The sequence below is a fragment of the Callorhinus ursinus genome, unplaced genomic scaffold (assembly GCF_003265705.2).
Source record: "Callorhinus ursinus isolate GAN/ISIS: 27379988/994484 unplaced genomic scaffold, GSC_fseal_2.0 scaffold42, whole genome shotgun sequence".
NCBI lineage: Eukaryota > Metazoa > Chordata > Mammalia > Carnivora > Otariidae > Callorhinus > Callorhinus ursinus.
In genome coordinates, this window is record NW_027397104.1 from 3,251,678 (window position 1) to 3,266,801 (window position 15,124).

At 43.2% G+C, this 15,124-nt stretch overlaps 1 protein-coding gene across 4 annotated transcripts in view; it reads right to left on the minus strand.

Moving 5' to 3' along the window:
- The window catches only part of NFX1 (nuclear transcription factor, X-box binding 1), a 74,205-nt gene extending 68,338 nt beyond the window's left edge, over positions 1-5,867 (minus strand). Inside the window, exons 1-2 of one of the 4 annotated variants that reach the window (XM_025852842.2) lie at positions 5,678-5,851; positions 480-1,481 (exon numbers count right to left, since the gene is read on the minus strand). In XM_025852842.2, coding sequence (XP_025708627.1) covers positions 480-1,481; positions 5,678-5,702 — 1,027 coding nt within the window. In that variant the 5' untranslated portion in view covers positions 5,703-5,851. Of the gene's footprint in view, positions 1-479; positions 1,482-5,677 lie in introns of all 4 variants that reach the window. The other 3 variants (XM_025852843.2, XM_025852845.2, XM_025852846.2) reach the window with 3 other exon arrangements.
- Positions 5,868-15,124: the final 9,257 nt, after the last annotated feature.

Here is a 15,124-nt window from a genome sequence, read left to right on the forward strand (position 1 = left end):
TTTTAGAAAGATCACTCTCTGATGCTAGTGTGACAGCTGGACTGAGAGAGAGAAACTGAAGACGGCAAGAGTGGTCAGTACCTCTTGCAGATAAGCAGACAAGAGATGATGCAGGCTGGAACGAAGAGAGGTAGTGGAGATGTTACCATCCCCTACTTGTGCTTTCAAGATTAAAAAAAAAAAGTCTTGTAACCAAACATCTGTAAGACCCATATTTGCATTTTAAAAAACCCTTACTAAATTTCTTGTTTGTTAAGAAAAAAAGTTCCCTATTTGTATTTGCTTATGATATATAAAAACTAAGTAAATGGCTATCTACTGGAGAGGGAAGCAAGTGGTGGCAGGACCCAGGCAGATGATGAATAAGGACAGAGCGAGATGTTTCACTGTGTACCTTTTTATACTTTCTGGTTCCTGAACTCTGTATATTATCTATTAAAAAACAAAACAAAACATTTCCACCCTCAAGGTAGATTTACCTGTGTGTGTTTCCACATTCTTTAGCACATGGTTCTGTTTGCCTCGGGGGAAAGATGTTACTAGAGGATCCTGCCTCCTTACAGCACATTTCTCTGGGTCAACCCTTCTGGAAGACTTGTTGACGACTGACAAGTTCCCATTGTCACAGGCAGATTTTGCTGGTCTTTCATTAGGATTATCCTTTGGAATGGGGACCATGTTGTTTCTGGGTCCAGCATTTGTAGGTCGTTGGCCCTCTTGTTTTGGTGGATTCCTGCCTGGTCGTGGCCTGGCCCCTTCCACTTCCCAGGGAGGCCTTTTCTGTGGGTATCTTCTTTGCTCATTGCGTCTGGCCGCATACCCATCTAATACTCCTTTCTTAAAGGATGTATCCGAAGAGTCAGGATGGATAACCCCCACAGGTTTGGTATTTTCAGGTCCAGCATCCTCGGATTTTGGAGTCATTCTGTTACCCCACTCACATTTGAGTTTTCCTTTGACTTTTGGTCCTCTACCATAGCTGTAAACAAACTGGGCTGCTTTTTTGGGTTTTGCTCCCCTGGGATCTGCACCAACAATTTCCTTCTCATTCTCAGAAGGGCTATGTTCTCTGGGGTTTGGCCCACTCTCTGACCTAGCCATACTTTCTAAGCCAGCTGCATCTGAGGTCTGGTCAGTGAGATTCTGTACTTTCTTGACTTTGATATGCTGCTTTTCACTCCTCAATTTCTGCCAAGGTTGATTCTGAAGGCCATGGCTCTTGAGTGATTTGTTAGAAGCAGAGGACTGAAAAGAAATCTGTTGACTTTTAGGTTTGCTTCCCAAAGGATAACTCTGCTGATGAACAGCAGAGATGTCATCATAAGGGACTTGCCGAGAAAGGTGACAGGGAGGTGGTGAACTATAATTTCTTCTATCAATCCTATTAGAATCTAGTCTCCTTTGACTCCCACAATTTAGACCAGAATTTTTTCTCTCCTGAGGAATAAACTCAGCAGCATCCGTATTGAATTTAAAAGTACCTAGGACATAAGAAAATAGACATGCCAGTGAAGAAATTAATCATCACTCATGAAGCCTAGAAGACTCTAAGCCATTATCTAAACATTATTTTCCTAAGGACCTGTATAAAACAGGCTCTTAGTGAGGCCTATGTTTCCTGTGAATGTGATGGGTTCAAGGTGCTTGTGGAACACTGACCATTCCATGTCCAGTAACCTCACCAATAGCCACTGCTAAGAACTACTAAGTAAAACTGCTCACCTGGGTGATTAAGTATTATTATTATTATTATTATTTATTTTTTTAAATATAAGCTCCACGCTCTATATAGGGCTTGAAATCACAACCCCAAGATTGAGTCACGTGCTGTGCCTATTGAGCCAGCCAGGCATCCTAATCAGGCATTATTTATACATGCACTTATTTTATCAAAAAATTTCAGGTCAACAAACAATTCTGGGGTGAGAATCAATCAGCAGGTTCCATGTGGTCTTTCAAAACTCTTAAGGTAGCACTGTGTAACATCAAGTAAACAGGTTTTGGAGTCAGCCAAAATCAGTTTGAAGTCTGGCCCTCCAATTTATGATATGAGCCTAGGGATATCATTTGATTGCTTTTAGCCTTCGTTCTCTCATCCATGACAAAAGATGATACTATTTCAAAGGGCTACTGTGACATTTAATTAAGATTTCATATGGATAGTACTTAACATAATGAGTACATTAGTTCCCATCTCTTCCCCCCACCCAGGAATATACTTTACATTTTCCATATATAACCTTTATAATATAGTCCAGAATCTGAGTCTCAAAAATTAAGTATATGCCTCTTCAACCCACTCATTTTTCCCCCCAATGTGCTTCTTTGTTCCTGAAGCCCAAAGACTAAATGATTTGCCTAAGGATACAAAACTAGTTAGTAGGAAAGTCAGAATTATGTGTAGCATATGGATTATACAGTTGACCTTTAAACAACACAAGTTTTAAACTACACAAGTCCACTGATAGGTGAATTTTTTACAGTACAGTACTGCAAACATATTTTCTTTTCCTCATGATTTTCCTGATAACATTTTCTTTACTCTAGCTTACTTTATTTTTAAGAGTACAGTATATAATACATATATCATGCAAAATATGTATTAATCGACTGTTTGTTACTGGTAAGGCTTCTGGTCAACAATAGACTGTTAGTAGTTAAGTTTCTGGGGAATCGTAAGTTATATGTGGATTTTCCACTGTGAGGGGGACTGGCATCCTTAACCACATGATGTTTAAGGGTCAACTGTACTATGAATCAATAGGGCTTGGAAGACATGGGTTTATGTCCCTGCCCATCACTTGTGTCTTTATGCAAATGACTTAACCCCAATTTCCTTATAAGGAATGGAGAAAGTAACAATCCCTACACCAAAGAGTTGCTATGAAAAATAAAGCAAGTTAGTAACATACATAAAGTGGTAAAAATGGTGTTATTTTTGCTGTTAGGACTACAGACTATCTAAAACACACAGACCTGACCTCAGATGGGTGCAGTGCAGGGCCTGTGGGTTTCAGGTTTAATAATAAACGCTAACATTTATTAGGTAATTAGCGTGTGCCAGGCACTATTCTAAACACTTTGCATCTGTTAACTCATTTAATCCTTACATTCCTGATGAGAAAGCTGAGACACTGAGAAAGTTACTTGCCAAAGGCCACAGAGGTGTTCCAAAGCAGACTCAGGATTCCACCCCAGGCTATATGGCCCTAAAAACCACACTCTTAGGGCGCCTGGGTGGCTCAGTTGGTTAAGCGACTGCCTTCGGCTCAGGTCATGATCCTGGAGCCCCGGGATCGAGTCCCGCATCGGGCTCCCCGCTCAGTGGGGAGTCTGCTTCTCCCTCTGACCCTCTTCCCTCTCGTGCTCTCTATCTCTCATTCTCTCTCTCTCTCTCTCAAATAAATAAATAAAATCTTTAAAAAAAAAAAAGCACACTCTTACACTGCACTGTCAGAGGCTGGGCAGTGGGTACCATAGAAACATATACTCAAGAACTGAATGAGATCATAAAGGTCATAGGGTAACCTCTCACTCAATCCCGGATCTTTCCTGAAAGTTTTCACACAGGCAATTCTGGGGATGGGGTGGAAAGCCTTACAAAACAAGAGGATTAGACAGATTCAGAAGGTGTCAAAGGAGATGTTCCAGAAACATAAGAGAGAACATAAAGGTGGGAATGGATACATTAGACCGAGCGGGTATTGTAAAGTCCTCTCCTTCTTGAAGAAACAAAGTTGGAGAGGGGCAGAAGAAAAGTCAGTAAAGTTGTCCAGAATAGCCTGGTAAAGGATGGGAAGAAGGTGTTCCATGTTCAGCAAGCAGTAAGGAGTTGATCAACTAGAGAGTCTAGAGAGGGCCTCACTTATTCATATACAGTATGGTTCGATTAGACATGAGGTAGTAGGTAATGCCCTCAGAAAGACCCTTGAGAGGTAGGAGGAAGGGAAAAAGGGTACACGAATCAGGAATCTGCATCTGAGACACAAAGATCTGAGACACCACCCCCTTTTCTCTTTAGTATTTTAAGTAGCTAGAAGTTACTCAGTAAATAGGATACAAGTGATAGATTGAAGAGAACATAGAAGCATAGTAAGTGTCCAACAGGTGAGTGGAAAAGAATAAGGGGAAATCCAAGAGATTATGAAGTCTAAAAATAAAGCTGGCATTGGAGAGTCTGCCCATGGGCAGGAAGATATCCCTGAACCTGTCTGCTATTGAGGACAGGTGTGGGCAAGAGAACTAAACCCTGAGTGGAGATGGAGGTGTGGGCTAAAGATGATGCTGAAATAAGAGCACGGAATGGGAACCAAGGCAAAAACAAACTAAGGAACAGGAGAGGGTCTGGAGAGGTCCCTGGACTAGGCAACTCTGCCGGAATAGATGGGGAGGAGGTTGGAACCTGGGGAACAAAGGAGGCCAAAACTATAACTCACAACTGGCCTCACCCAATCCTGCCTCAAACATTGAAGGGTGTAGAAATGGGCCAGAAGTGAGCCTGAGGATGGGAAGATCAATGCATCCAGTTTAAAGGATCTGGGGAAAAAAATGGGTGGGAGAATAACAAAACATCACACTAACCTAAAAAGGTTCCCATCCCACAAGATTTAAAACCTAAATCAGGACTAGGGTTTGGAAAATGCAACTTTTTTGACCAAGACCCACAGTAACAAGTACATTTTAGCTGCCACCCAGTACACAAACACACATACACTCTTCTTGGTGCCCCAACACTGGTAAGTGGCAGAACTAAGACTCAAATCAATGACTGTTTACAAACCACATGCTGCAAACTGCTGTCCTATTTTTCAGAAAGAGTGGGTCCTGAAATCAGATCAACATAATGGGTTGTGACAAGTATTTTTTCAAAGAAAACAGAAAATAAGAGTGTACTGCAATTAGTAAGGAAAAGCACTACGTCCTAAAACTTTTGGTTCTTTTTTATATTTACACACGTGTGCACTGAGTCAGATGTAAAATGTTTCTTTTTGGTCTCTGCCCAAAAAGTTTGGAGAACAAAGACCTAAAGTACCCCCTGAAGGAAATGGAAATGGATGCCACATTAACAGCCAAATGAAGCTGTTCTACACATAGAACCAACTCCAAGAGAAGTGGGCTAACAATTATGGAACAGGTACGGTACAGGGTGAGAGCTTTCACAGGAATTAACTTAATTGCCCCCAACCGATGGATGAGGAAACAGACTCTGTCACATTGCGAGGTCGTGGCAGTCTGAGAATGGAAACCACTGATGTCCGGCTCGCGCTCGCTCCGCTGCCCCAGGACGCGCCAACCCGCCACGCATCGAGAGCCCGTCACCGTCACGGGCGGTGACTCGGCCGACGCCCGCCTGCTGGAGATCAGTGCGGCCTCTGCCTTAGTAGGGCCGGGCTGAAGGCGTGACGTACCGCAGCAGGCGAGACGCCCACATCGATTCACTGGGCGCCGGGACAAACCCGCTCTCCCTGGAAACCCAGCTGCGGGGTTTCACAACTCAGTGGAGGACGGTCCAGGTCTCGGTACCCACGACACGCGTGGCTTGGCCCTTCCGAGCCACTATCCCGAGCCCTAGTACGCGCCGCTCTCGCGATATGAATGGCCGGAGCCCTAGGACTCGCCACTGACCCAATTTCCGCTCCCCGAGAGGGGCCCAGTCCCGCACCGGCCGGGAGAGTACCTGAGACAGGAGGCGCCTCCGCCATCCCGTGCCAACACCTAAAACGAGCCCGGCAACCTAGAGAGTGCTGTCACCCGGTCACGTGCCTTTGACTTCCGGCGCCGCAAGAATACTCGCATCTGCGCGCCGGGTGGACCGCCACGGAGGTTGCGCGGCCTAAGTGAACTGTGCGGTGCGTCCGTGACGTCAGACACAAGCGCCAGGCGCCGGCCTGGAGGAGGAGACTAGAGGCAGGCTGTAGGTGGCCAGGATCACGTTTGTGCGCTGGTTGGAATGTGCGTAGTCATTGTTTTTCGTTTTGAGATTCACGATGTTCTCTTGCCACTATGCCCTTTTGCCCGGGCACCCAACCAACTTCACCTGGCCTTCCGCAGTTAACTCAGACGTCACCTTCTACCTAGTTTGGCTTTTGGGTTAAAAGGCAACGAAAAAAACGCTAAGTAGTCAAAAGGGAACCTGAGGCAAAATACGCGTTTAAAAAAAAAAAGATAAAGGGCTAATACACCGAGAACGCTTACAAATCAAAAAACGGTAAGCCAAAACCAAACCAAAATAAAACCCCCTCCACACACACACACAAAACCCGATTAACCATAGAACTGGTAAAGGGGCGCCTGGGTGGCTCAGGTCATGATCCTGGAGTCCCGGAATCGAGTCCTACATCGGGCTCCCTGCTCGGCAGGGAGTCTCCTTCTCCCTCTGACCCTCCTCCTCCTCATGCTCTGTCTCTCATTCTCTCTCTCTCAAATAAAATCTTAAAAAAAAAAGAAAGAAATGGTAAAGGACTTGACTGGGCAGATGACAATAAGATACTACAGATGGATACTGAACGGAAGGGAGAAAGTTTGGAAGCACCAGTAATTTTTAAAGTAACAATTTTAGGGACGCCTGGGTAGCTCAGTCAAAGCGCCCGTGACGGTGGCGGGCTCTCCATGCGTGGCGGGTTGGCGCGTCCTGGGTCAGCGGAGCGAGGACGAGCCGAACATCAGTGGTTTCCATTGTCAGACTGCCTGGAATCGCAATGTGACAGAGTCTGTTTCCTCATCCATCGGTTGGGGGTAAATAAGTTAATTCCTTTAGTTCAGGTCATGATCCCAGGGTGCTGCGTGTGGCTCCCTGCTCAGCGGGGAGTCTGCTTCTCCCTCTCCCTCTGCTCCTCCCTCCTGCTCGTGTTCTCTCTCTCTTAAATAATAAAATCTTAAAAAAATAAAGTAACAAAATTTTAAATGAATGTATGGAGTTTGTTTTGTTATTGCATTACTAAATAGAACACATTTAAGCCTGAAGCATGTGCATTTGTAACCTAATTCACTGGTCCAGCCTTCCCCCCAAACACGAAATAGATTCATTTATTCACATGCGTTTTAATGCATACTCTTAGGCATTGCTTTAAGTGCTGGAAGTAAATGGTGAAAAAGACAAACATAGTCCCCACCCTCATGAATTGCATTGTCTAGTAGAGGAGATTAAAAACTTATATTTACAAATTAATAATTTTTAATTTCAAATTATGTTAGCATTATGAAAGAAATAAGCAGGGTAACAGTGATACTTAATAGGATTTGCTCCAGAGAAGATGGCCAGGCTTCCTTGAGTAGAAGGAAAGATGAGAAAAAGCTAACTATATGAAGATTCAGAGAGAAGGAATAGTAATGTGCAAAGGCTATGAGTAAGGAAAAAAGGAAAAACCTTGAAGTATTCAAGGTGTTGAAATATCTGCTGGACAATAGTGAGAAAGGAGAATGGCATAATATGAAATTGAAGAGGTAGGTAAGGAGATCACACAAATCACCTGCAGGCCATGATAATGGATTTTATTCCAAGAGTAGTAGGAAGAGATTGAAGGGTTCTAAGCAAACAAGTGGTAGGTATCTGACCTACATGTAAAAGATTTCTCCTTTGCCCAAAGGAAGAGTGAATTGTGGGGGAGCAAGAATAGAAGTGGGCAGAGCAGTTACATTTTTGTATTAGGCTAATGCAGATGATGGTGGCCTTGGACTAGAGTGACAGCAAATGAGATGGAGAGAAGAGGATATGAGGTATATTTGAGATATAACCAGTGGCCAGCTTCTAAACTTTTTTCATGCCAACAGGTGTGATGTGATATCTCATCACACAACAGGTGTGATGTTGTTTTAACTAATTTTCATTCCTCTGATTACTAATGAGTTTGAACATTTATTTTTTTAAAGATTTTATTATTGGGGCGCCTGGGTGGCTCAGTTCGTTGGGTGGCTGCCTTTGGCTCAGGTCATGATCCTGGAGTCCCTGGATTGAGTCCCACATCGGGCTCCCTGCTCAGCAGGGAGTCTGCGTCTCCCTCTGACCCTCCCCCTGTCATGTGCTCTCTCTCATTCTCTCTCAAATAAATAAATAAAATCTTAAAAAAAGATTTTATTGTTTATTTATTTTTTAAAGATTTCATTTATTTACCCAACAGACAGACACAACGAGAGAGGGAACACAAGCAGGCGGAATGGGGGAAGGAGAGGCAGGCCTCCTGCTGAGCAGGGAGCCCGATGCGGGGCTCGATCCCAGGTCCCTGGGATCATGACCGGAGCTGAAGGCAGATGCCCAATGACTGAGCCACCCAGGCCCCCCTATTATTTCTTTTAAAGTAATCTCTACACCCAACACAGAGCTTGAACTCATAACCCCAAGATCAAGAGTTGCACACTCTACCAACTGAGCCAACTAGGCACTACAAGTCTGAACATTTCTTAATGACCTTTTGAGTTTCTTCTTTTTTAACTGCTTATTCACACCCATTGCCTATTTTTTTCTATTGGGGTTGCTCTATTTTTCTTGCTTATGGTTTCTTGTATATTACAGATATCAATTCCTTGTCAGCTTTATACATTTCACTTGTCTTCTTTTCTTCCATTGTCTATTTTGTCCTTTACTGAACATAAATCCTTAATTTTGACAGGTCTGTTCATCAAACCAACCAACCATACAGTCACCTTTAGAAATTACCAGATATATCAGTCTCAATCAGGAGAGAGGAACCACACAGTCATTTGAACAGAGATTTTATTTATTTAAAGACTTATTAACTATAACAGAGCATTGGAGTAATAAGGGGATTGACTAATAAAGAAGTAAAAAGAACTCTAAAATAAAATAGGATTAGCAATATAAGGAACAGCCACTACCTCTAGGGTTGAGATAAACTGTCTAATGAAGATCACCCCAGAGCTAACGTGCAGACCTTGTCAGACAGGATGTGCCCTATGGCTCACTAGATGGCAGGGAAGTGGCTCTGGTGCTGCAATAGCAGATGCTGCCAGAAATCTACCTTGTAGGGTACTGGGGAAAGTCATTTATGGGGAGGTGTCTCAGAAAAGGCACTCTACTACAAACCACCTGAGGGGTTGCCAAGAGAAGTTTCTGGCTGTTAGCCACCATAAACTGAAAAGGCCACGTGCTGAAGAAGCCCTGTACTTTGCTGAAGCCAAACACTGGAGAAGCCCCCCACAGCACAAAAGCCTGACTAACTGAAACACTAAACCAGGAAACAAGGGCGCCTGGGTGGCTCAGTTGGTTGGGCAAATGCCTTCAGCTCAGGCCATGATCCTGGAGTCCCGGGATCGAGTCCTGCATCGGGCTCCCTGCTGAGCAGGGAGTCTGCTTCTTCCTCTGACTCTCCCCCCCCATGCTCTCTCTCTGTCTCATTCTCTCTCTCAAATAAATAAACAATAAAAAAAACACAAAAAACGGGAAACAAAACCTTTTCCTCCTGCAATATCTCTCTGGTGCCCTCTACTGACAAATCTTAGTATCTGCCAGCTGGTGAAGGAGAATATTTAAAAGGGTGCAAATCATTTCACAGAGCAGGCAAAAAGGATAAATTTGGAACTGAATGGCATACTAGGGACTTATAAAAAATGTCAGTAAGCAAACATCTATCTGGCCTTTCCTATACAAACAGTACTTTATACAACATACTAAAACTTACGACATACTTGCATTAAAAAAGAAGTGCCGGGGCTCCCCGGCGCCGGAATTTCCGGCTGGCGCCACCATTTTGGCTTTCCGACCTTGGGCTACTACTGCTGGTCACTGTCTGCAGCTTCTCCGTGCGGTCATGTCTGTGCCTACACCGCAGCTGCTGAGGGGCCTCACAGGCTTCACCCCGCGGCTCCCGGTGCAGCGTGCCCAGATCCATTCCAAGCCGCCGCGGGAGGAGCTCGGGACATGGATGACGCCATTGGGCTCACCTCCTGCTTCCTGTTTCCTCCTGCCATCAGGCTGGGTCCTGTCACATCTGGAGTGGTACAAGAAACGGGAGTGAAGGGGGCTGTCCTGTCCCTCACCCTGTGACCTGACCACCCCTGGCCTCTCCTGATCATGTCTGCTGCATTCCTGAACGGCCTTCCCAGGATCATGTCCTTCAATTACCTCTTCTGCAATCATGACCCCTCGATTTCTCCTTGGTGACATCCTCAGACCACATATATTGGTGTATAAGGCCCTACTTGGTAAGGCCCTCCTTATAACAAAGTCTATTTAAACCTTAAAAAAAAAAAAAAAAGTCCAGAGGTGCCTGGGTGGCTCAGTCGCTTAAGTGGCCAGCTCTTGATTTCGGCTCAGGTCATGATCTCAGGGTTGTGAGACTGAGCCGGGCATCCGGTTCCACGCTCAGCAGGAAGTCTGCTTAAGATTCCCTCTCCCTCTCCCTCGCCCCCTCCATAATAAATAAATAGGTCTTTAAGAAAATAAAAATAAATAAAAAGTCCAGACACTGTAATATTCGCTACTAAGAAGAAATGAGCTGTCAAGCCATGAATAACACATGGAGGAAACATAAATGCATATTACTAAATGAAAGAAACCAACCTGAAAAGGCTATATTATATATGATTCCAACTATATGACATTTGGAAAAGGCAAAACTATGGAGACAGTAAAAAGATCAGTGGTAGCCAGGGCTCGGGGAAGGGAAGGATGAATGGGCAGAGCACAGAGATTTCTAGGGCAGTAAACTATTCTTTATGATACACTGGTGGTTACATTGTCTAAATCCATAGAAAGTACACCAAAAGTAAACTCTATGTAAACTGTGGACTTTGGGTGATAATAAGGTGTCAGTGTAGGCTCATGGATTGTAACAAATGCACCACTGTGGTGTGGGATGTCTATAATGGGGGAGGTTGCACATGTGTGGGGACAGGGCATACATGAGAATTCTCTGTACTTTCTGCTCAAATCTGTTGTGATTCAAAACTGCTCTGAAAAATAAAGTTTATTAATTAAAAAAAAAGATCTCAAATCAACAGCTTAACCTTCTACCTTAAGAAACTAGAAAAAGAAGAGCAAACTAAACTAAAACAAGTAGAAGGAAGGAAACAATAAAGGTTAGAACAGAAATAAAAATAGAAAACAACAAAACAAAGTAGTTCACTGAATAAAAAGAACAAAATTGACTAACTTTTAGCTAGACAAGAAAAAAAAAGAAAAAAACTCAAATTATTAAAATTAGGAATAAAAGAGGGGACCTTATTATTGACCTTAAAGAAATAAGAATTATAAGGGAATCCTATGGACAACTTTATGCTAACAAATTAGATCACCTAGATGACATGGACAAATTCCTAGAAACACACAAACTACCAAAACGGACTCAAGAAAAATAGAAAAATCTAAGTAGACTTACAGGAAGTAAAGAGATTTAATTAGTAATAAAAAAGCTTCCCACAAAGCCCAGGCCCAGATGGCTTCACCGGTAAAGTCTACCATATATTCAAAGAATTGACACCAGGGACGCCTGGGTGGCTCAGTTGTTAAGCGTCTGCCTTTGGCTCAGGTCATGATCCCGGGGTCCTGGGATCGAGTTCCACATCGGGCTCCTTGCTCAGTGAGGAGCCTGCTTCTCCCTCTCCCTCTACTGCTCCCCCTGCTTGTGCTCTCTCTCTCTGACAAATAAATAAAAATCTTTAAAAAAAAACAAAAACAAAGAATTGACACCAATCCTTCACAAACTCTCCCTAAAAATAGAAGAGGAGGGAATATGTCCCAACTCATTCTCTGGATGAAAACTGCCTTAGGGCAATCAGTGCCTAGCTCTCCATTTGTAGAAATTGATGGCAACAGTCCAGACTGCTTGTCCATGAAAATGGAGTCAGACTGATCAGGCATCCTAGGGCAGTGGTTCTTAATTCTGGCTACATATAAAAACTACCTGGGGAGCTTTTAAAAATCCAAGTGCTCACACCATATTCAGATCTATTATATTAGAATCTATGGGGGTAGGAAAATATAAAAGGAAAGCTATGGGAGATGAATAGAGGTTGAAGTGCCAAACTTTTACTCTCTTACTGGATCCAATCTCCTCCACCTTTGCTAAACTGCTGGAGCTGACAGATTACAACTCAAGGAGACCACCTGCACTGAACTCTGCTTCGGAGATGCTGACCGGTGGCAGCTACAGGAGTGATCATCAGAGACTATGCTGTGCCTGGGACTGACTCTATCACAGGACTCATCTTCTCCACTTTCCTTAAATTCACTAAGATTGACACAGACCAAAGCCTGGCCTTTGGTCTTTTCTGAGTACAGCAAGAATTAGCAGAATGATAAAGGTGTTAAGGAATCTCCAGGGAAAGGTATGGTCAGAGGCAGGGAATCATGACTTTATGGTGGAAATGGGGAAACTGGAAGTAATCATTGCAGCCTAACAATGAAAAGTGGGATATGGCACAGAGAGAGGCTACAGAGAAATTTTGGGGACTTTTATTGCCAAGTGACAAGAACCCAACTCCAACTAGTTTAAGCAGAAAAGGGGGTCTGCTGGCAGAATTCTGAGAGTTCACAGAATTGAAGAGTTGCAGAGACTTGGAGCCCTCTTGGGGTCTCAAGGATCGGAAGTCAGGCCTCAGTGCCATGAGGATTCTTTCATTCCGCCTCTCGTCTCATCTCTCTGGCCTCCCATATCTCAAGCTTCTCATACTGACAAAGACTTTGGGAGGGTAGGGGAAGAAAGTATTTCCCCTAAGTTTCCATTTAGAAAATTCAAAGGAAGAACTTCCAACAGGCACAGCCTAGTCACAAGCCCACGTTCATAGCTTGGAAGAATAAGGATAGGGCTACTCTAATTGGTATTTTTGCAATAATCATATGGTTATATGGGGGGAGGCAGTTCTGTAAAAGAAAATGTTGGAGCACCTGGCTGGCTCAGTGAGAAGAGTCTTGGAGTGCAACTCCTGATCTCAGGGTCGAGTTTGAGCCCCCCCACTGGGTGTAGAGACTCCTTAAATGAATAAATAAAAACTTAAAAAGAAAATTTCTCCATCTTAAGAAAAAAAAGCAAAGTTTTTTTTTTTTTTTTAAGATTTATTCGTGAGACAGAGAGAGAATGAATGCGGGGCGGTGGCAGAGGGAGAGAACATCCAAGTAGACTCCCACTGAGCATAGCGCCCGATGTGGGGCTCAATCCCGAGACCCTGAGATCATGAACTGAGCTGAAACCAAGAGTTGGATGCCCAACTAACTGAGCCACCCAGGTGCCCCCCCCTTTTTAAAAGATTTTATTTTTTAAGTAATCTCTACACCAAACATAGGCTCAAACTTACAACCCCAAGATCAAGGGTCACATGCTTTACTGACTGAGCCAGCCAGGCACCCCAGAGAATGTTGTTCTGAAAAGACTAAGCAATAAAGCATTACAGAGAGGTAGGGGCCAAGTCACAGGCAGCTTTGTATGTCTTACTGGAGGTGTCAGGGAACCATAAAAGACTTTAAGTAGTGATTAGGTCAGATTTGTATTTTAGAAAGATAAATATAGCTGTATGTGATGAATGGACTCAAGGAAGTGAAACTATGCATGAAGAGAAAGCAAGTCATTAATTCCAAAAGACACTTAGGGTTAAAAGCAGGGTTTGATGATTAATTGAATGTGTAGGGAGAGGCAAAATGTAGGCATCAAGGCTAACTCAAGAACTTTCTGTTTTGAATGATGGAGGATAACGGTTCCATTAGCTGAGACAGGGAAAACAAGAGGAGACTCAGGTCTGAGGGAAAGATAATGGTTGTCTTGGCCATTTGAATATTAAGTGTTTGCTGGCTTTGGGAACATCCAAATAATTGCTAGGCAAACAGCTGCATGTGAATAGGATTCTGAAACTCAGGGGCAAGATCTGGGATAGAAGTATAGATTTAGAGGTCAGCAGTTAAAGCCATGAGAATAGTTGAACTCAGTAAATATAAGTGATCAGAGAAAGAAGTATGGTGGATAAAGGTTAGAATCCTGAGGAACACCAACATTAGAGTTGGAGAGATGAGGATTTCAGAACGGAGTCTTAGAGAAAATAGGAACAGGAAAACCAAGGCAGAAATTTTGTTAGAATGATTGCTCACTGGTATCCAATGCACTGAAGAGGTCTAGTTGGAGGACTAAGTATCACCCATTAAAACTGGCAATATATGGGACACTGGTAACATTGGCAAGATAAAAAACAGAGCAGGAATGTTTGCCAAGAGTGAATCCCAAGATCATAAGCTTAATTTGGATGTCAGATTTTAGGTAATGGTGGGACATTTAATTAAGAATGCCCAGGACTGGGTGCCTGGGTGGTTCAGTCGTTAAGCATCTGCCTTCGGCTCAGGTCATGATCCCAGGGTCCTGGGATCGAGTCCCATATCGGGCTCCCTGCTCGGCAGGAAGCCTGCTTCTCCCACTTCTACTCCCCCTGCTTGTGTTCCTGCTCTTGGGGTTTCTGTCAAAGAAAAAAATAAAAACTTTAAAAAAAAAAAAAAAAAGAATGCCCAGGACTGAAAATAAGAATGAAGAAAGAGGTCTAGGCTAGTGACAGTTATTTTGAGTCCTTAGTGCACAGGTAATACTTAAAATCTTGGGTGTGATACATTTCAAGGATATATCTTTTGATATATCTCAAATCCAAGATTGAAACTGTAGTGGAAGAAATATTTAAAGAGCTGAGTGAGAAATTATAGAGAAGCCAAGGAAGGCTTCAAGAAGGTAACGATGAATAGCACAATGTTCGATCCCACTGGAAGGTTTCTTGAGAAGGCGAGATTAGTCCCCACTAATGGATCATTAAAGACTCTGAAATTGGGCAGGAGTTTGGACTGGCTGTAGCACTTCTGGCACCTTCCAAGAAAAGAACTGAAGCCCCTATTTTTTTGTTGTTGTTGTTAATAGCCCACATATGAGAATAGCAAGTTGCAAAGTATAGTTAACACTTGAACAATGTGGGGTATAGGGCACAACTGAAAATCTGCATCTAACTTTTAACTCCCCCCAAACTATACCAATAGCCTACTGTTGACCAAAAGCCTTACCAATAACATAAGCAACTAACACATACTTTGTATGTTATATGTATTATATACTGTATTTTTACAATAAAGTAAGCTACGGAAAAGAAAATATTATTAAGAAAATCACAAAGAAAATACATTTACAATCTTGTACTGTAAAAAATCCAT